The 21,671-nt window shown below is 38.8% G+C and overlaps 1 protein-coding gene across 4 annotated transcripts in view; it reads left to right on the top strand.

The window, feature by feature from the left end:
- LOC144069312 (receptor tyrosine-protein kinase erbB-4-like) overlaps window positions 1-21,671 on the top strand; it is a 161,008-nt gene that overhangs the window by 70,382 nt on the left and 68,955 nt on the right. For all 4 annotated transcript variants that reach the window (XR_013298537.1, XM_077594698.1, XM_077594778.1 and 1 more), the window contains exons 2-3: window positions 1,335-1,486; window positions 13,377-13,563. Coding sequence is in view for 3 of the 4 variants with exons in the window: in XM_077594698.1 (XP_077450824.1) it covers window positions 1,335-1,486; window positions 13,377-13,563 (339 nt within the window). In the remaining variant the exon portion in view is untranslated. The remainder of the gene's footprint in view (window positions 1-1,334; window positions 1,487-13,376; window positions 13,564-21,671) is intronic.

Here is a 21,671-nt window from a genome sequence, read left to right as displayed (position 1 = left end):
TGCATAATTTAAATAATTATGGATTTGTCTGAGCTTTTTGAGCTCATTTAATAGTTTGTAAAAGCATCACGACAGCTGGACTTTGAGGGAAAATCCAGGACAAAAGTCGTTCTCTGTGTTTCTATATGGATCATTTTCTTCACTCTGTATGCAGTGTACATGAGTTCAGTGACATCAACTAAAAAAATGTTTGGTGTCTAAAAATCATCAGTTTTTGAGTGACTAGAACCTCTGACCTTATTACACAGCTTTGAACCATCTCTGCTTTTTGTGCGGATCATGTACATGCTGCTCAAGTGACCCCAGCAAGCTGCCTGTCGCCCACTCAATTAGCTTCTATAGCTCAAAACCATTCAGGTCATCACCTTTTCTGCTTCTTCATTTCCTATCCAGCTCGCTGTGTCAGACTTTCTGACACGGTGAGAATCCCACATGCGGAAATTTCGGGTGCAAGAGCACCACAGTGGGATGCGAAAATGGAAAGGAGTATCTAAGAAAAGGATACTGCTTAATGTGTCGGCAAGAATGAGGGGTTCATGGGAGATGAGTAGGTCTTTATTCCAGAAATGTGAAGTTAACATCCAGTGTGGATTTAACCAGCGTTCACGTAACTACAATCTCAGATGTAGAAACACAAAGGAAAAATCAAAACCAACTGACGTTAATTGTTAATGATTGTCACATGAATTGTTTAAATGTTTGAGCTGAATTATACGTGAATGTGTTAAAGATGATGGCTTTTGAGGGTTGTTTCCAACTCACTTCTCACCTCTACAGCATTGTTGATCCCTAAACGAACATGCCCACGCAAGCAAGCGGGTCCCAATAACAGATTATTACGCGTGCTTGCTCACCTTTCTCGCGCACACATACACACAAACAGACTTTCATTGATCGGATTCATTTTATATCCTTGCTCAGAGTTTCTTTGTAGCAGCCCTCAAATCATTCCCTCTAATAACTCATCAGCGCGCATGGTCAGCAAATCTCATTTATCACTGTAGCTCAGGTCCCCTCTCCGCCATGGTTGGTGCACCCTGAGTACCCACAGCAATATGGAGGATCACCAAGTGAAGAAAGGGCCGCACACTAATCTTTGCGGAGCAAACGATCTATAAAGCAATATAGGAACTTATGAGCTATGGGTGTTGTTTGGCATCAGCGCAAGTTCAATGTTGCAGCAGTCTGTCGGATGTTGTTTCGTTTTTTTTTCCATGATATTTTAACCTTCACGTCAAACACATGACACCCAGGCTGATTTGAGTGTCAACTGAAATTGCGTTATGTATAGTACAATTATATAAGTGTTAATTTGTTCATCTTTTTGTCTCCAGTTTGCCCAGGAACTGAGAATAAATTGAGCACACTTTCCGACCTGGACCAGCAGTATCGCACCTTGAGAAAGCTCTACGAAAACTGTGAAGTTGTCATGGGAAACCTGGAGATAACCAGCATTGATCGGAACCGCAACCTCTCTTTCCTCAAGGTGAGATACCATACGTTGATTATGCCCACGAAATGGTCATTGTATAGCACGCAAGACCCGTGGCCATTCCAATGTGCCAGTTCATCAGTGGAACCTTACCATGAATCCTTCCAGCAAGTGTAACTAATTACCCCCAAAAGGAATTTTCAGTGGCACATAAATTTAATGGCTTATTGATGAAGTGGAGGTGATTTTCTTTTTTCTTTTTTTTACTATAAACTACATTTGGGAAATCTTTTATTGCTACAAATTGCATTTTAATCCTATATTGGTGTACCATAGTTAAGGGACACCTGATGAACAGAGTAATTATAAACAGCAGGCATTATTTTTCATTAACAACACAAGTGGAAATTTACCATAACTGAGACCTTTAAAAAAAGGATAATTGTAGTTCCAGGAGCAGTTTGAGCTGATGTATAAATGACACATTATTCATATCATATGTAAAGCTGACAGCCAATTCCATTTTTTTTTTAACTGAGCCATGATCATGGACCAGAAAAAAATCTCTTTGTTCCCTGACAATTTATCCAGCTTCAGTGTGAGCTACCTGGCCAGGCATCTTTGCTTGGCATTTCAAAGATGTTTTAGTGCAGTATATAGAAGTTTTACAAAGATCATGAATAAATCACACCTAGTCCAAAATAATTTATCACTTAGCAATGTATTCCACCACATGTAGCATGCTGTCTAAGAACAAAGATTCAATGAGTTATTTCCACAATGGTAGGACTTGACCCAACTTACATGATTTTGAAATATCAGCTTATATCAATCTTCGTTTTTTTATTTCCAAAATATGCGTTTTTGTAGCGAAAGTTCACTTTGTGAAATACCTTGCTAATAATAGACATGGCCTTAGTCTTCATGTTTCACATCATATGAATCTGTATTATAATGAAAATGTGTAACCACCTTTTGAAGTCAAGAATAAGAATGAAGGTCATGTACAATACTCTAGTGTTTTTTCTCACTTCAAAAGGGTTTACACAATATTTTCTTGGAAGTGTTTGGTGAGGGTCATATGCATTGATCATGTTTCCTTTTATTTAATGGGAAAAGATCGCTTTACATTAAAGTTAGAGTTAAAAGTGCAGTCAAGTAAAAATAAAACTTGCTAATAAAACTCCACAAGGCAGTTAACATATTATATTGTGGGCTTTTTAAAGCCATGGTAACTGGCAACACCCATTGAAGTATCAGAAGCCTACAGTTTGTTTTTGTTTACTGAATCATTCCCATATTTTGTACATTGTCTGTGTTAAAAGCAACATACAAATATTTTGATGGCTAGCCCATAAGTTGTACTGAAACTAATGGTTTTAAATGCTCATAATAAATTAACCGGAATCTAATTGTGCAGGTTAAGTACTCCTAGGCACATTTTCCTGACAGGTTTGTTCTTATAAATCACAACAATGGTGTGGAAAGTTCAAAATGAAGCCACTGTTGTTTCAACACCATGGACAGAGCTACCGCACGTGTGCGTTTGTGCGCGTGTGTGTAATTTACAAGCCTCAGCACCATGGACAGATAAATGTGTGCACCATCCACTTCGTGCTGTTTAATGAAGTGCATGCAGTCTAATTACTGGGCCAGTGCTATAAAATGAACACCATAAACAGTCCCATTAGGCTCAGCATCATTAGGGAAACAATTAGACATCTGGGGATTGTTAAGTGGATGTGAGGGAGGTCAGGTCCCTGGAGTTTAGGTGGTTACCTAGGGAACTATTTGGTGAAAGAGACTCCCACCATTACTTTATACAGTTTGATGATCACCTGTTTTTCTTATTAATGAGCTCACCTCAGAATAAAACAAATACATATTTAGCTAGTCGTGATTAACGATTTGTACACAGGAGTTAGGTACATTAGAGAGATGGATTGAGGAAAAAAACATTTATGTTAAGTAGACAACCAAACATTTTTGGGGGGATGAAACTGAGAAAGAGTTGTACTGTTTGAGAGTAAATTGCCATTTTTATTATTTGAGTATATTCTTTATATAGAGACATACGGTGCATAAACTCAAAGATGAAAATGAGACCGAGGCCTGAAATGAGAGGCAGGATGGTATAGGAGTTACTGGAGTGTCAGTTTTACTGCAGACAAAAGCAGCTGCTCTGCTAAAATTACAATCTGGAGATTGTGCATGTGTGCGTATGGCAGTGGTTGCCTCTGTCACAGTGAATATGGTTGGGATGAACTGGCAGTTAGATAGATGGAGTGGCTCAGCGATCACTTTGGTTTCAAAGCGGATCTCTGACTTTCCTATGGTCCCCATCTACAGATTCATTTTTCCCATCACTCCATCAGATAATACATAAATCTTCCCTTGTAGGTCATGCTGAAGCTTCACTCTATGTGCAAAATACATGTTTAGGCAAGGTATAGTATACAACAACAAAAAATTGTAGCATGTCTTTTTTCAAATAATCTACGATAGCTCAAAGTAACATAAAATTGTTCAACTGTGTTTTTCACAGTGGTGTTTTGGGATTGTGTTTTTTATTGGGGTCAATAGTAAACTCACTAATAACATAATTACAGACAATCTTTATCCACGGCAACGCACTCGTAACCGAACAAACAAATTTAAATTAACTTGGATTAATATATACATAAACACGCAAACATATGTTTAATGTAACTTTACACAAAACTGAATTCAATTTTTTTTACCTTCTCCTGCCCGATTAGCTGTTTGCCACGGCTCCACCCTCACGTTCGCTATCGATGGGCTGTTTCAAAATATTCCGAAAATGATGCACACAAATGTCCTCACAATAGGATAACGCACGACCACTTGCCAACGAGAAGTCGTCTTGAATGAGCGATTGCGGGAGCAACAGCTCAGCCTACCCAGGTATTGATTGTGGGTAGTGAAGTTTTATTCTGAGAAAGGGTGCCATTGGCTATTGGTGTTGTGTGCACGAGTATACTTCATTACCCAGAAAGCCCTCTTTTTGCCCGAGCATGCGCGTTGTGCATTTTCTGGTCCATGTGTAGGAGAAACTCGTCTGAAGAAATCGCTCAGTGCTCGTAGATATCTGTTATACACGAAAGAGATGCAGCAAAAAAAGACAGTGCGCTACAATGCTAAACAGCCTCTCATGTCATGGCCACCTGGCTTTCTCGCATCTCGAAATTTTTCTCGTATCTAGAGCAAATTATTTGCTCGAAATTTTCCTCGTATCTCGAGCATCTCGTAGGTAGAGGTACCACTGTATATATGTGTGTGTGTGTATATATATATATATATATATATATATATATGGGTGTGTATATGTATGTATGTAAATGTATGTATATATGTATATATATATGTATATATATATATATATGTATATATATGTGTATATATATATATATATATATATATATATATATATATATATATGTTTATATATGTATATATGTGTGTGTATATGTATATATATATATATATATATATATATGTATATATATATATATATATATATGTATGTATATATATATATATGTATATATATATGTATATATATATATATATATATATGTATATATGTATATATGTATATATATATATGTATATATGTATATATGTATATATGTATGTATATATATGTATATGTATGTATATGTATGTATATATGCGAAACCCCATGTGAAAATATAATGTGAGTATGCTTAACAATAAGGTTGCCTCTGCCTTTGCCTTGGCATCACCCTCCATGTTTGTTGTCCACTGGCGGCCTGTCACTCAGACTGACCCATTTCCCAGTAGTGAATAAGAGAACAGTGCCAATTCACCCCTGTGGCCCGCAAGCAGCTAATGGTGTCACCTATGCTGACAGACTCTTCATTAAAGTTTAATCAATACGGCCAGAGCTACCAGTCACAAGGCAGGATGCCAAAGCAGCCACAGAGTTCTGGGACTACACATATCTGTGCAATAAAACTAACATTCATATACACATGACCATTTTATTTCCCCCCCTTTCATGTTGGCGTTAAAAAAAATTACTGAAGAGAGATGAAGGACACTCAGGTTGGCGGCGTGTCACATGAAGACAGCAACACTTTTCAAACGCTTTATCTGCAGCAAGCACCACCCGAGAGTGACACAGTCAGACGGATGACATTGTCATGTCTATGTGATTCTCGTAAGAGACCCGTGAGGTAGATGTCTTCCTGGTTCTCTTGGGCCGCAAACAAAGAAACTTATTTCATATAGATTACGATCCATTCATCCATTATTGGAGTCCCTGTAAGGTTAACATAAATGTATTTTACAATTCGACACACCGTCAGTGAAGAATGTTGTTACCAACCGTGCAGAATGCAATGACTGAAGAAAAACAAGTCACTAAGTATAATTCAAACTAAGAGTGCCCTTTACATTCAGCAATTCTATTTTTTGGTGTCTAATCCTATTTGCATACAAGATTGTTTGACCCTTGGGTACATCAACCCGTCCATCTTAAAAATATCTAATTTTTAACAGAGCTTTTTCCAAACAAAACAATGATCATTGCTGCAATTTACAGAGGTAGTAGTGTCTTTTTAATGTGATTTATTTTCTTAAAAAATATGTCAGGGGGATGAAACCAGAGAGTTTTGATATGAGTTTCATGAAAGCCAGTTTGAGTACATTCCTTTTGCAACCATGAAAATGAACTATTTGGCATTTATTTACTCACCAGCTTCCATTGATGGCTTTTGAGGTCCAATGCATTTGTACTTAGGGGGCTCGCAATAAATGATTAAGCCGAGGCCATCATCGTGGTAAATCAATAACATGCATGAAATCGAAGCTTATTTGAGTACCGTATGTTTGAAATATCAATGACCAGTGTGTATGGCAATTCACAATTATTCTTTATCATCAATTCATAAGTCAGCAATCACAGTGAAAAAAAATTAAAATGTGCTATTGTTTATAATTCATGATCATATTTGGACCTAAGTCGTATGTGGGCGCTCTCCAACGTCATGTTGGTCATACCATGGAATGATTTATTTAAGGCATTTACCAAATAATGCCTGACATATCCCCAATTTCTTTTTTTAAATCAATGTTGTAAATGGCAATTATCATTTGAGGAAAAAAAAAATCATACTATATTTTTTCTACTAATAATTCTCTTAGCTTGACTGGGGCTGCGACTGATGCTCAAGCAGTTATTTTCATTAGCTTTATTGGCTAACATGAAGTTCATAGGCCAAGCTTAATTTTGGCACAGTCCAGTGCCTGAAAAAGTTTACTTCAAGCCCTGCACAACCTTTCACACTCACTATTTCTTATTGGATTTATAGTGTCGACCCTAAACTGTGTTGTCGACCAACTAAATGGCTTCATACAAGTCATTATGCCTATAAAGATTAGTCCATAAGCTGGATTTGTCAGTATTCATCTGATCCTGAGCCATTCTCAATGCAACCTTTCAGTTCATAAAAAAGGAGCCAACTTCTGCGAATATTTGTTGGATCTATATTTTGGCCCTCGGAAGAAGTGCACTTGTATTTCTCGTCATAGTATTAACAATTAGATATTGAACATGTTGGAAACAAGGCCAGTGAGCTGTTCAAGAGCTTTTATTCCTAACCCCTTGGTTTTATTCTCTGGATGATTAATTTTTTGTGTGCCATGTAGTACAATGGCATGCTCAGGGCCACTTCACAAAATAATGATGCCATAATTCTGAATCATGTCTGAAGAGGAGTTTGCTCCCATGCAAATCATACACTTTGATTAGGGAGGCCAAGACAAGGTTAGCACTATTGGCACTTAACCAAACCAGTGCAGGCATTATTATAGTCCTTTTGGAGTGAAAACAATTGCACCCTACCCTGGTACCCTGATGCATGGTATTGTTTGTTAATTTAGAGTTTTTTTTCCTTTATTTTTTTATAAAGACAACAGTTATTTTCTTATACTGATCCTGAGTGCTGCTAGTATTTTGCTGCTAGGTTTTAAAAAAAAAGTCAAGTTGATAATCCAATGCAGTTCCCAGACACATCCTGAAAATAGACAGCACTGACAGTGAAATAGAGAAAGTGCCCTCCCACAATGGCCAAAGTGTTTTTGGAGTTTGGATGTCAGGATGAATTTTCCCAGTATCGGGAGGACATGTAAAAACAAATACAATATGAGTACTACATGTTTTATCCCATCCTTTTCAGCCATACGTGTGCGTGCTCGTTTCTGCTTCTTTGTCAGACTGATGAAAGCAGACGCAGTTGGTTTCAGGGATGAGTGTCTCGCAGCTTCCTTGCCACTGAGAGGCAAGTGATTTCCATTAAATTAAAAGATATAGCCATGAAAGTTTGCCACAACCAAGCCCTCGCAAGTCATTAGGTTAATCCCATGGCAATCTTTTGCTTATCAAATTGTAAAATATTGTCCATGACACCTTGAAATGGAGCCCTAATTAATGCACTAAATCAACTCAGAAGCGCTCAGCACAGTGGAGAGTGAGTGGCCTGATGGGATAGCAACATTACGGCAAATAATAGCGGCAGATGTCTGCCGCCAAGAGGGATGTTTAAAGGGCTTGCCTTTTACCTGCCACCGAGACTGAAGGATGAAAAAGCATCTTTAAAAGCCTTCAGTTTTTCCAGACAACCCATTTAATTACACATTTGTGTTTGGGAACATTTTACATGTGATTTCTTGATCTCAAAATTTGACAAAGACATTAGCACATATGGATAAGATGTTTAAATAATCTTCCCAGTAAATGACTTCTACCACGGACCCTTTGATAACTGGATGACCAGCTCTAACAAATGTGCCACGGCTTCCCAGAAGCCGCGCTTAATAACCAGACTGTGTGTCGGAGTCATATGAGCTCTCCTTTAACTGTGAAATGTTCCGTCTGGCATGTATTCCATTGATCTAAAGGGAATTCTAGCCTGGTTAGATGCTATAACATCCAAGCAGTTGTGCAGTCAAACACACCAGTATGCACACAAAGACAAATACCTTGTGTCGCTACAAATCAGGACATCCATCAGCGATTAGGATTTGATTCAGGGGTAATGAAGCAGCTCAGCAGCGCTACGTGCTTTGTGTCACAAGCACACATGACAGAAATGGCCACCCTTATCACAAACACACATGCATTGCACACGGATTCAAGGCTTTTTCAGAATCTGACACATCACTGCGGCTTGGTTATCTAGCCTGAATGCATTTGTAGTTTACTAAGTCCCTAAAAGGAGACAACACAAACACGGTCATTTGACTACAAGTTGAGATGGCTGTTTCCACTTTTCTGCACACCAGTAAGGCTGTTCTGGCATGGTAGTTCGCTCTATGAGAGGTCAGTAGGCCACAATCTTTATTTGTAACCTCTGCTGCATTTGTACATTTTCTGTTTTCTTCTCGTGTGAGAAAAATTGCTACTCCCGCATCCCCTCGTGTCATTTATGTCCACAAGGTTTTGCCACAGTGTCACATTTTGAGGGAATGTGATGATGGCCTTCACACACTCCATTTTGGTGAGTTGATTTTTTTTTTCTTAACCCAAAATGTATCCTGACAACACATGGTGTCTTGCAGAAGCCTCTTATAAAACAATCTTTTTTGAGATGGCCAGCCTGTCTGAGACAATAAGTGTCACCACTGCAAGCCAGAAACTCAACTGATGCTTTAGGCCACTCAGTTATAAACACACAATCAATGGCACGGCGTCAAACTCACAACAATAGGCTGCCTTACCATCATTTTAGCTATAATATTCTGAAAATAATGGAAAAAAATGCAATGTTACTGTCTCTTCTGTGGATCTGTGCACTCAAATCCAATGCCCCCTTCACAACTTTGGATTTGTTCAGATTTTGCCCATGAATATCCTCGAAATAGAAATAACATTTCATGTTTTAACATTTTAAACAGTCTATGTAATTCTAGTTCGCGAATCGTTTGGTGCTCACAATTGTGAGTATTTCATGGTGTTGTTGCTTCTGTATGAAGGAAGAAATAAAGTAGGAAGCCATCAACAGGGTTAATTGATGGATGTTCAAATAAGCTTTTCTCAGGTGCGCATGGACTCTTAGTAAGTATATTGTTTCAGAACTGGCTCTACAATTAGAGTTTACCTCAGTTAAGCAATGCCACATAGCAAAAAAGGAGGAATTTGGTGGTTTCTGAAGACGTCTTCACAGTGACATTTTCCTGGATTGGGCTCTTTTTATCTCAAAGTCAATGGCCCACTCAAAGGCCTAAATTTCTTTCTTTTTTTTTAACTCCACAGGATTTCTCCAAATCTTGAATGTCACACCCGAGTGCTCTCAGCATATTTAGCAGCCAAATAGCCATATGAGGTGAAGAGGTGCACGCAGCTCTTACGTAGCCCATTGAAGCGAATTGGTAAACAGGTCCCAGCCCGCCCATTGACTTTGCCACCACGTGGAGGATTCAGATTGCACGGCCCGCCGCTGCCAATTCCTTGGGCTCAAACTGTTGAGAGTCTCTGCTGACATGCACCACTGCACTCTCCTTGACTCACTGGCAGAGTGCTCTATATGTATGGAAATGAGTCGTAATCACCATAATATGTGTCCCATCTCTTGTATTGTAACCGCGTTATTATATTTTCCCCAGCTCAATGCCTTTTTGCCCTTTATCCATCAAGTTTCCCTCCCTTCTGAGTTTCATAAGCCTTTTTCCCTTCTCTTCTCTCTTTTTTCGCGTCCTTGTTTACCTTACTGCTCATCCAGATCACAGAAGCAGATGTGCAATTAATTATACTTAAATTGCACATGCTATTTTTCCCTCCTTCGTGTCACTACACCTCCTGTCCATAAACTTTCCCAATGTTTGTGACTTTGTCAAAACATCCTCAAACAACCATCTTATTATAATTTACAAAGAGGACCGCATGGCGCGTTTATTGTAGTAGTGTTGCATCAAATGCTCAAGTATCTCATTATTTTCCCAATGCAGTTGTGACTTGAGGAAAGAAAAGTGAAATAAGGTCATCTTGGTAATCTTTTCATTCTAACATCCCTTTTCCCGACCTAATCCGGGCTCGTTTGATAAGTCAGCACTGACTCTCACAAATGTGCCAATCCATGAAGTCTAATCATCTGTGAGCACAGTTTTTCAAAGGCCTTTTGAAATGATCATACGCTGGCGTTTTCTCAAAATCCAGAGTGCAACCCTGAGGCGGTTCCTTGAAAGACAAAGCGGATGTTTCTTTGCATACTCACTGGCAAGGTGCTCCAAAGCTTGTGGAGGAAATTGTAGCCTGGGCAATTAACCAAAAACACATATTGGTCATTTTAAGTCGTCGTAGGGTTTTTTTGGGTGTCCTCGTGAGGTGAGCACATTTCGTTGTGCGGACTCATCTTACCCAATTTCGTCTGGTACACTCTGTCTCGTAGGAAAATAACTGGATCCTTAATGGGCGCAAATTCCGGAAATTTGGCAGAATAACGTGACACATTTCATTTAAGCAAATTCATCCAAGTGAGCTCCCATAAAGGATTAATGCCTCAAGCCGTATGCTTCAAATTACATTCATCACCATAAAGATGTGCTATATGCACAATTCAGTTTTGTAATCATCTGGTTTTGAAATTATGTGACTTTGATGTATTAGATGCATTTATTTCCTGCATAGTTCTTACACTGGTCATACATAGTTTACCTAGTGAAGAACCATATTTACTTTTTTTAGCCCAAGGCACAAAACAATGAATACCAACCCTTTGCGACAATGCCAGGGTGTTGGCTTGCTGTCTAAGTTGGTAAATTATCCTGCGGATAGTTGCTTTTTACTCTCATGCCTAGTCAGCAGCAATCAGGACACATGGCATCATGAGACATGGGCCGTATGAGTCTGCTGTCTTCAGTCTATTCTTTGGCAAAAACTATTGCTCTACTTTCGCAAACACCTGCTCCAAAGCTGGCTCGTGTACGGTCTCTGCTTTATATTGCTACCCCTGTAAGGGAGGTATTATTGTACAGTCTCTGTGGACAATGATGACCAATTGATTTTGCATCTCGTCATCTGCCAGCCATTTACATAAGAAAACAACCAATACTGATCTACTGCTCTTAAAACTCAATGACACACGGCAATGCTCTTCCATTGCACCTCTGACTTACGAACGTGAACTTATTGATTTTCCTTCAAATAGCTAGCACATAGCATTTAAAATAATCTAACAGAATGCCAGTGAGATAATGACAACCTTCAAAAGTTTAGTCTACCTTCACGCTTTGGCATATTATCATTTTTTTTTTAGCATAACTGCTGCATTTATGTTATAAAACTGTCTTCGGCAAAACATAAGTCACCCAAGTGTTTTTCGACTACATATCAAGGTCACTGAGATATTCCTGTCTCCTCACATTCAGCACCTTCTGCAGTCTCGTGATTAAATTCAACCTGTTTGGTGTTCAGTATTGGCCTCAGCTCATTTAGCCACAAACTGGTAGGATTCTGTTAGTAGGATAACTGAAAAGACAATCAAAAACTGCTGACATAGAGGAAATTATTAAGGTACCATCTAAGAAGTCGTCCAAAAAGCATGTTTATTACATACAAAAACGATAAATATAATTTCTATTTGTACACAGTCCTTCATGTGTTTAGCAAACAGGAAGTTTCTGTGTGGAGTGTCCTACAGCAGCAAATGGTTCTTGGTTTCTGCAGAATCCCTCTTGATTTTGATGCTGTCAGCACCTCTGAAGACAATTTATTTAGAAAGCTTGAATTTTTATATTTGTGTGTGTTTAGTCACAAAGAGGCTATGAATTAATTCAGTGCTAGGGAAACGTCTGAGAAAGGGCACTATAATCCTTTAATTTAATTAGCCGATTTACCATAAAATGTTAAGTATTTTTACTGCTCTCCTTGCTCTCACTTGAAGACTTTTCTTGGGGTTGCCAAGCAACAAGAAACTGTTGTGTTTATAGTTTTAGTGTTTTCTGTACCGGGGCTAGAATGAGACAAGGGTGCACAGCGGGAGCAGCATCGAGCATGGGTCGGCCGACGACGCACCCTCAGTGGGCACCCGGGGCTTTGCGTGGAGTTAATGATAGCTAGTTGAGCTCAGCAAACACCCAGCAGTGAACACAAGGCCACAGTGGGGGTCATAGTAATGGCAAGGAATGAGTTCCAACCAGGGGGCGAAGTTAAGAATCCCCTGCGAGAATGAAGACTTTTTTTATTTCTTTCAGTAGCTGAGACACCAAGTAAAATAACACTTTGCTCTCCAATAAACATTTTTTTAATACAAGGACTTCCTGAAAGTCCTCGAAGTAGGAAACCTGCTCTATAATAAGTATGCTAATCCAAGTCTCCACTGAAATGAATGCTTTTTTTATGTTATTCTCTCATTCTCTGTGATTGACACGCTGTAATCTAACTAATAAGCACCTGCAATTTTGTCTGAGGTACCATTCTTTGAGCGCCACAATTGCTTGGCCCAACTGTGATCTACAATATGGAAGCTCCTGTCATATTCCTGCTATCGCTATGTGTTTTTGTAGGCACATAACTCATATTTAAAACAATGTAATGTAATTTTGATCTTTCAATTTGTTACATTGACTCATCAAGAGGTCCACACTCAGTACTTCTAATCATTTGGTTAAAAAAAAAATGTGCCAGCAAATGAGAAATGCAGACATGCTAGTTTGTTCAAAATGTGTAATCTGGTGTACTGCTGATTTTAACATTTCTCATTTGGGAGGTTTGCTATTAAGAACACATTTTCAATACATGTGTATCCAATTTGCCAGCGACTTGAGATGGAAAGGTATCACTTAACATTCAAGAATCAAATGTATTTAATTTACCTTCTGTTAATGTGTTAGTGCTCACATATTTTCAGTTCCATATTATTGTTGTTGAAACACCCACTGCATCTTTATATTTTCTTTGCAGTCAATAAGAGAGGTGACTGGCTACGTACTGGTGGCTTTAAACCAGTTTGACTACCTGCCTTTGGAGAACCTGCGAATCATAAGAGGTACCAAGCTGTATGAAGGCCGCTATGCACTTGCCATCTTCCTCAACTACAGGCGGGACGGCTACTATGGATTGAGACAGCTGGGACTTCGTAACCTCACAGGTAAGTGATAGTTTACTAGAGCCTATGTAATGTTATCAAAAGAAAACAAGGCTATTTTGAAGGTCCATACACATTTATCAAATACTCGTTAAGGAGCCACAAGAGTAAATTGATGAACTCAAACACAAAAACGAAAATCCAAAATGAGCTGATTAGCTCTGAGAGAAACCGTCATTGAGTTTCAAGGTAATGAAAACAAACTTTATCCAGCTACGGTCGAGGTAATGAATAGAATTTAAATTATTTCAATGAGTCCCTGGTGGTTCGCTTCAGAGGCTGGAATCCTGTCTGCTGTTTCCCTTCACAGTTAAAATATGTTTTGGTTTTGCTCATTTGGAAAATGTCACGATTACCACTTGTGGTTGACAAATGCATATTCAATAGTCACATAAACTGAGCTCAGTGTTTAATGTCACAGCTACCAAATTAATTTTGTGTGTTGTGTGGAATGATCAAATCTCAGCAAAAGTCTTCCCTAAGTTATTGTTTATGTCTGTAAAAGTTTCTTCCTTTTGCTGCATGTTTATTCCAAAATGTTTTTTTATTTTTATTTTTTATTTTTATTGTGGTTAGTCATTTTTATACACAGACACACACCATTGTCTTTTCAGTGTACAGTATTTGTTCCATTTCTCTACTTCAGTTTACACTCAGGAGCTTATAATTAGCACATTTACTATTCTGCAAATGTGGTAAAAGCTGACATTATCTTTTATTAAGCCTTGAAAGTTATCTTCTTAGTCAGGGTGTGTGATATAATTTTCTCTAGTGACTCATATCCTCATTATCACCATAACACTATGAATGAGCAGTTGAGGGTCAAAATGGCATCCGGCATCACGTGTGTCAAAAGTTGAGCGTTTGGCATCTTGCTGCAATTATTCGCCACCACTTCCGGAGAAGAGTGCAAGTTGTTGATGGAGAAGTGCTGAAACCCCCACCTGACAACAGCATGTTATCTAAGGAGAACCAATGGCAGTGTCACCACTCCGTCATGTAGGATTTCATACTTTACATGCAGGGAACAATGAAGGCAAAATCTCCAAGTAAAACTTATCAAGAAATTTTAGAATATATTGAGTGTGTGAGGAAAAGTTAGAATTTGGCATCAATCTTCCCAGACTTTGGCACAATTCACTAAAATCTAAAGTGGCAATGTTCTTCCAGTGAAAATAGAACATCATCCTCAAGCCCCAAAATTCTAAACAATTGTCAGGAAAGTGAATATTAAGGATCCGGACTTGTTGTTTCTAGCTGCTTTAAAATTAATCTAATGAATGGATTGATCAAAATTTATATATGTAAATTGCTGACTGTCTTTTAACTAAACGAATTTCTGGGCCATCTGTTGAAACATTTTGTTATGTATTTTGTTAAGATCAATATTTAAAATGTATATATCAGTGACCAGTAGGCAAATTAAACGAGAATGGTTGCCATTTAAGTCCTTAAATGGCAACCATTCTCGTTGGAGAAAACCTTTGGTGTTTAAGAAAAAAGAAAAAAAACAGGTCATTACACAAAGTTTGATTTCTCTTTCTTACATACTAGTTGCATTTTCAACATGGTAAAGCAGGTTACTAAATTGATACCCCCAAAACGACTCAGTGACTTAGGCCCATGATTTAGAAACATTGGCTGCTGCCGTAAAAGTCTTGACCTTTACTAAAGCAACACACACAGAACACTCACTAGTATAGACCCCCACCGAGACTGAGCCGAGAGGCTGCAATTGGGAATACAGATGGAAAAAAAAAGATTAACCTTGTGTTTTTTTTTTCTGGTTCCTCTGGAACAAAATATAAACAAAATATTTCTCTCACAACAACCATTGCACTACTGCACTTACATACATTTTTGAGAGTTTTCACCTCATTTATTGCCTCCTCCAAGCACAAAGCACAAGGGAGAACCAACTTTTTTACGACAGCTAAGGTTAAGTGTTTTAAGGTTGTTGGTGTGAAATCACCTAACCATAATTTTACACTGATTTATTGACTTGGATTTTTTTTTCTTTTTTAATACTTCCCATTCCCCTACGGAATGTTTGATGTTGAGTAAAGGCTGGTCAGAATGCTCACACATTGGCTACTTTGGAAATATGTTATGGCATGTTGTTTTTTATTCTTTCCAAATCATGCAGGCTCATTGGAAATAAATGTAGCTCACACAACTGTATGAACAGTAGGATTACCTTTTGAAAAATGTTTTGACATTGGGAAGGTAAAATAAACAAATAGTCAAAATATTTTAAGCAACAGAGCTTCTAGTCTGTTTGTTATGTATCATTTTCTTTTCATTTCAATTTTTATTTTTATTTCATTAGTCAAGGTGGCCCGGCGTTTGAGTGGTTAGCTTGTCGGCCTCACAGGTCTGGGCTCCTGGGTTTGAATCCAGGTCGGTCCTCTTGTGTGGAGTTTGCATGTTCTGTCCAGGCCTGTGTGGGTTTTCGCCAGGTACTCAGGTTTCCTCTCACATTCCAAAAACATCCATGGTAGGCTGGTTGGCCTAAATTGCCCCTATGTATGAGTGTGAATGGTTGCCCGTCTCCTCGTGCCCTGCGATCGGATGGCCACCGATTCAGGGTGTCCCCTGCCTCAGGCCCAAAGTCGGCTGGGATAGACTCCAGCACCCTCTGCCACCCGTGTGACGATAAGCAGTTCAGAAAATGAATGAATGAATAACATTAGTGGACAGGTGGGGGGGACCGGGTTGGCACCATGCTTTGCTGTTTCCCACCAATTTCAAAGTATCTCCCACACTGACCGTTTAGAGATGTGAGCGATTGATGTTTACCCAAGAATTTGCTGGCTTTATAAGATTCGAACTGCAGTCAGTTAAACAACAGAAACTCAATGCCCAGTAGGATTCCTTTGTGTTGAAAGATGTTTTGTTTTCACCTTTCACCAATCCAAAACACTTTAGAAAATGAAATGAATAAGCTCACTTTTTGATTGTTTATCCTATTTTAGTGTTTTTACAATGTCATGTAACTTATTTTACAGGCTGCTTTTAGTCCCCAAAGTCGTTGGCAATGTTCTGGACTTATGTGCTACTGCTACCCACAGGCATATTATGAAATTAGATAGATTTTGTTAAACGTTAACTCTCCAGTGCAGCCAAATGCACAGTTTGGATCAGATCCACAATAAACTTTGTTTGACGGCCCAACTTCAACCTTTAGATCCACATAACTGTGTTTTAAGTTGATCACATTTCTCTTTATATGACTTTTTTCAAGTCATGGTCTTTTTTGTTCTCTGTTGACAGCACATTACATGCATTTACGCACACATACACACAAATCTATCTACTCATTGCACACCAACAAACAAACAATCATTTTGGCGAAGTTAATTAGAAATAGAGGTTTCTCCCAGTTGGACCACTTTTCTGAAGGAACATCATTTTAAGAGATGCTGATCCAGGGAAAGATGTCCCTTCCAAATTTGTTTCTAAGCTTCATCAGCGGAATCCTCTGTCCCGTAAGGTGGGAGTACTGTGTGATTGTTGGAATCTATAAACTCTTGCCATTTTGAATCTTGTCAGGCAAATTATTAGCATAGGGATTTTTGCTTAAGCCAAAAATTGAAATAGTTTTTGTCCCTACCAAATTACTTTACACAACTATATTTCAAATCAGCCAGATCTTTGAAATTGTTTGCAATCAGAGCTTCCATTCTTTATTTTTGTCTTTTGGCTCACTTTTAGGTTGCCCAAACATTCTCGCTTCCTAGTCACTCTTCCAATAAAAGCCACCGTGCATATTTGACTGAATGGAATGTGTTTGTCACTTGCTTTGCTACCTCCCAGCGGGTATGTTTTCAGTAGTGACTACACACAACAGCTCGATTGCAGCTTTATCCCACCATGAGTTCAGTCCCAGGAGGAGGCTTCACAAAGCATGGCTATCTCTCATCTCTCATCTCATTTTCTGAATCGCTTTATCCTCATTAGGGTCACGGGGGGTCCTGGAGCCTATCCCAGCTGACTTCGAGCCAGAGGCAGGGGGACACCCTGACTTAAGTGATTGCAAGTTGTTTAAAAACATTTGGCTGTCATTTGGAAGGGAAAAGATGACTGTTTCTGTTTTTCCTCTCAGGTATTTTTGACTTGTTTTTTCGTTTGTACTCAATGGTTTCGAGAGTGCCTGTTCACCTATAGGTTTATGTGGCCGTTTATTTTCCTAGATAGTAAAATTTACCATAGAAGGTGTATATATCATCACCGATTAAATTACCTAGTTTTACTCTCATAAATAATGGAAAACAAATGCTCTGTGATGACTGAATGGATTTATTTTTCATCTTCTTGCAAAAATCCCTAAAAATGCTGCATTAAATATTTACCAAATAAAAAATACCAATAGCCACTCGTGCCTTTAATGGGTGAGAGAATAGAGGGCTGGTACACATAAATAATAGATCTAGTGTCATCATTAAGGCGCTGATCATTAAAACACATCTCGGTTCTTCAAACGTAGTTTGCTCCTACAGAAAATGCTGCAGTTTGCAAGGAAGGAAAAATCCTAATGTGCTTAGTATTTTTTTCTCTTCACAGAGTTGAACAACCAAATTGTTACTTTAAACACGTGAATAACAAGCACTCCAGTGTTATGTAATCCTAGTGTGCCTTCTTCAGCTGTCATCTGCCAGTAATGTCGCCAACTAAACCAATATGATCTCTAACCTTCTGTTGTCTACCATTTTGCCACCACACGCTGGCATTCATTATCATGCAAACGATGTTGACGTGTCAATTCCCACTTGCATTTAAGCACTTCGGAAGAACTGAGATACCAAGGTAGTTTATCAGCTGGTGTGGAGATCCCAGATTTCTACAGATTTCTGAAACTTGCTTGATGTCCTACTCCAAATGTCCATGCAATTTATTTATAATTTTTTTTAACAATATGTGCAAACAATGTGGAATAACCCATGACCCACTTTTGGATCCTGACACATCAGTTGTAAATCACTCACCTACATCATTTATCAGACTGTTGTCCCTGTGCATCATGCATAGTAGTTAAAAATGAACCTTAAAGTATCACAGTGAGTGATCAGATGTTGTCTGACTCCTAGATTGTTAGATAATATTAATATATAATATTATACAGGTTGTGTAACTCTATTCACTCTCCTCCTAAAGTATTGAACCTTAATTATCCTAGGTTGTAAGTGCACAGTTTATTAACGCCAAAGAAGGGAGTGACTAGGTTGTTCACAGCTTGAATCTAAGTACAGCTTTCTTATTCTGATCTGAGTTGAATTTCATTTTCATGTGTTAATAGTGTTCAAATGCCACGTATACACCAAGTCTTTTTATTCCATTTTTTGCTATGAAATTTCCATTAGTGGGTGGTTTTGGACCACCTTTAAGCTTCCTAGTTTTCCTACTAAGCTACTTGGCAAATTTATTCAGTTGTGGTGATATCATCTCCTGCAACAACTCATTGGTCAACCATCTCCCCTATTGGCATGATTAGTATTCAGTTGCTTGCAGATTCTCTGGCTCAGTCTTTATTTGGCCCGTGCTTTTTTTTAGAGGCCGCAATTTAATTTAGGTGGAGGGAAGTAGAAACAGAAGAGCTTTTATCCGGCAACAAGCCAAACCCACCAAATCCTGCAGCATCTCCACTTTCATTTTGAATTTCTCGGGGAATCTCATGATTAGGATGTTTGCCTCCAATTTCTAAAGGCTAGTTGGTGATGGTTCAGACCTTCCTGTGTAGTGCTTGCAGGGCCTTTTCATGGTTGTTTGGTCTTGCTTTGCTACCATCAAAAAACATCTTTAGATTGATTTTGATAGTGACATTAGCGCCCTTATGTTAGGCTACGCTTGTCATAAGACTCAACTTTTTTCACTTCACCCTGTCCTTTGCATCATCCTTCCTTACATCAGCGACTTCTTTGTCCTCTAGCCCTGTTCCCCTGCAGTTCCAACTTCAACATCTTCCCTTTTATTGTTTCATCTCTAAATCCTTTCCATATTTTCCATCACTGCACTGTTGCCCCTGGGATCTTCTCATTTACATGCAGGCATTTAGTTTTACTGCTACTCACCTTCATTCCTCTCTTTTCTAGAGCAGACTTCCACTTCCCTGAGTTCTTCTTTACCTACTCCCTAGTTTTCCTGCAGATCATCTGCAAACATTATATTCCATAGCACTTTGCCATTAAACCGTGCCACCCCAAAAGTAGAACAGGTGGAGAGAGGTGAGTGTTGTAGGAGAAATTTTGCTTCCATTGAAGGCTTGGCTAGTAGTAAACTTGTCATCTGATGCCTCCTACACAGACTGCTCAGAGCACAAAGCATTTTTCATAAAATTTCCTGGCAAAAACAATATCATTGGAGACTGTAAAATTTAATCAGGGGTTTAAAACACAATTATCCTGTAGTTGGTGGCACTATGGATTGTTGGAAGAGGGGGGACTGAAGGGGTACGGTGAAAAGGACCGCCCCCGCGCTGTCTGTGGCTCGCCATTCTCTCTCATTTGTCACTGAGCACAATATCTCTTTGGCTGGCAGAGCTAATAATGGAGAAGTGGGGAAATGGGACTCCAGAGACCCACCTTATCTCTGAGAAGATCAGATAAGTTTTCCTCGACATTTATAAAAACACACTAGTCTCAGTAGAAAATGTGTAGCTGTTGATATATGAAAGTTCATTTGGTCCTGGTCTGCTCTTAGCCTCTTTTGCTGATTCCTCACTTTTATGGGAGTTTTTGAATTGTCTACCAACCTCTTGTGTGTAGTCCGCTGTCAAAACTGTGATTCATTAGATCAGAGAAGTCATTTTGACATCATCTGCTTTCCTTCTCAACCATTTTTTTTCTCCACTCGGTGTTCATCTGAGCAAACATGCTCGAAGGCATCGCATGGTGAAGTGCTCCATATCGTTCCACACATCGCTTCCTCAGAGACGTACCATTTGTTTTGCACCCACACCTTTTGCCCAAATACTGTACAGTAATACCTTGACATACGAGTGCCCTAACATACGAAAAATTTGAGATACGAGAAAAATTCCGAGCAAATATTTGCCTTGAGATATGAGACAAATTTTTCAATCTGAGGAAAATTCCGAGCAAATATTTTTCTTGAGATATGAAACAAATTTGAGATACGAGTATAGGAAACAGCCTAGTGGCCAAGTCCGTGTCTTTCTCGACGCATCTCCCTCGCCTAAAGATATCTACGAGCACTGGGCGTACAGGTTGCATTTTTACGTGTGTTTTTTTTGCATTAATCAGTGCAGAATTAAGGGAAAAAATGGGTCCTAAGGCAGCCGGTGCAATGAAAGGTAGTGAGAAGAAAAACCGTATGATGACAATCGATATTAAGCACGAAATAATCGAAAAACATGAGAGTGGTGTACGTGTGACTGAGCTGGCTCGCCAATACGAGAGTACGACAATATCTACCATCCTTAAGCAGGAGGATGAAGGATACCAAGCCTTCCAAAGGACTAACCACAATTTCTGAGCTGCGCAGTGACATTCATAATGAGATGGAGCGTGTCCTTTTAATATGGATAAAAGATAAACAGTTAGCAGGAGATAGCATGACCGAGTCAATAATATGTGAAAAAGCCAGCGGAAACTACATGGACTTTAAAGCAAAGCAAGCATCTGAAAAAGACACCAGGAAAATTAAAGTTTGTTATGTTATGAGTGCATCCGTGAAGTCTCTCTCCTGTCCTTTCTCTCGTCCATGCCGTCTGTCTGTACTGAGTAATGTGACATTTTAGTATTGAAGATAATAACCACTAAATAGGTATTTGTTACTTTGTGAGTAGGTGGTGAATTAGAACCAATAAAAATATTTTTACCATTGCAATATCCTGTTTTTTTTTGTTTTTTTTCATAAGGTGGGAATGAATTAATTTGTATTTAATTCATTTCTATGGAAAATAAATGATTTGAGTCGCGAGTAAATTGACATACGAGCGCGGTCCCGGAACGCATTAAGCTTGTATCTCAAGGTGTTACTGTTTTTTCCATGCAGATTACGGAATATTGTTGGTTTTCCACAGGCAAACTTCACTGACCACCACACAGAGTGCACAGTCTAATGAAAAAAATACCTTTTTTATGTTGTAAAAT

The sequence above is a fragment of the Stigmatopora argus genome, chromosome 1, assembly GCF_051989625.1.
Source record: "Stigmatopora argus isolate UIUO_Sarg chromosome 1, RoL_Sarg_1.0, whole genome shotgun sequence".
NCBI classification, from domain to species: domain Eukaryota; kingdom Metazoa; phylum Chordata; class Actinopteri; order Syngnathiformes; family Syngnathidae; genus Stigmatopora; species Stigmatopora argus.
Note: the sequence above shows the minus strand (reverse complement) of the source record. Positions and strands in the feature narration are given on the sequence as shown.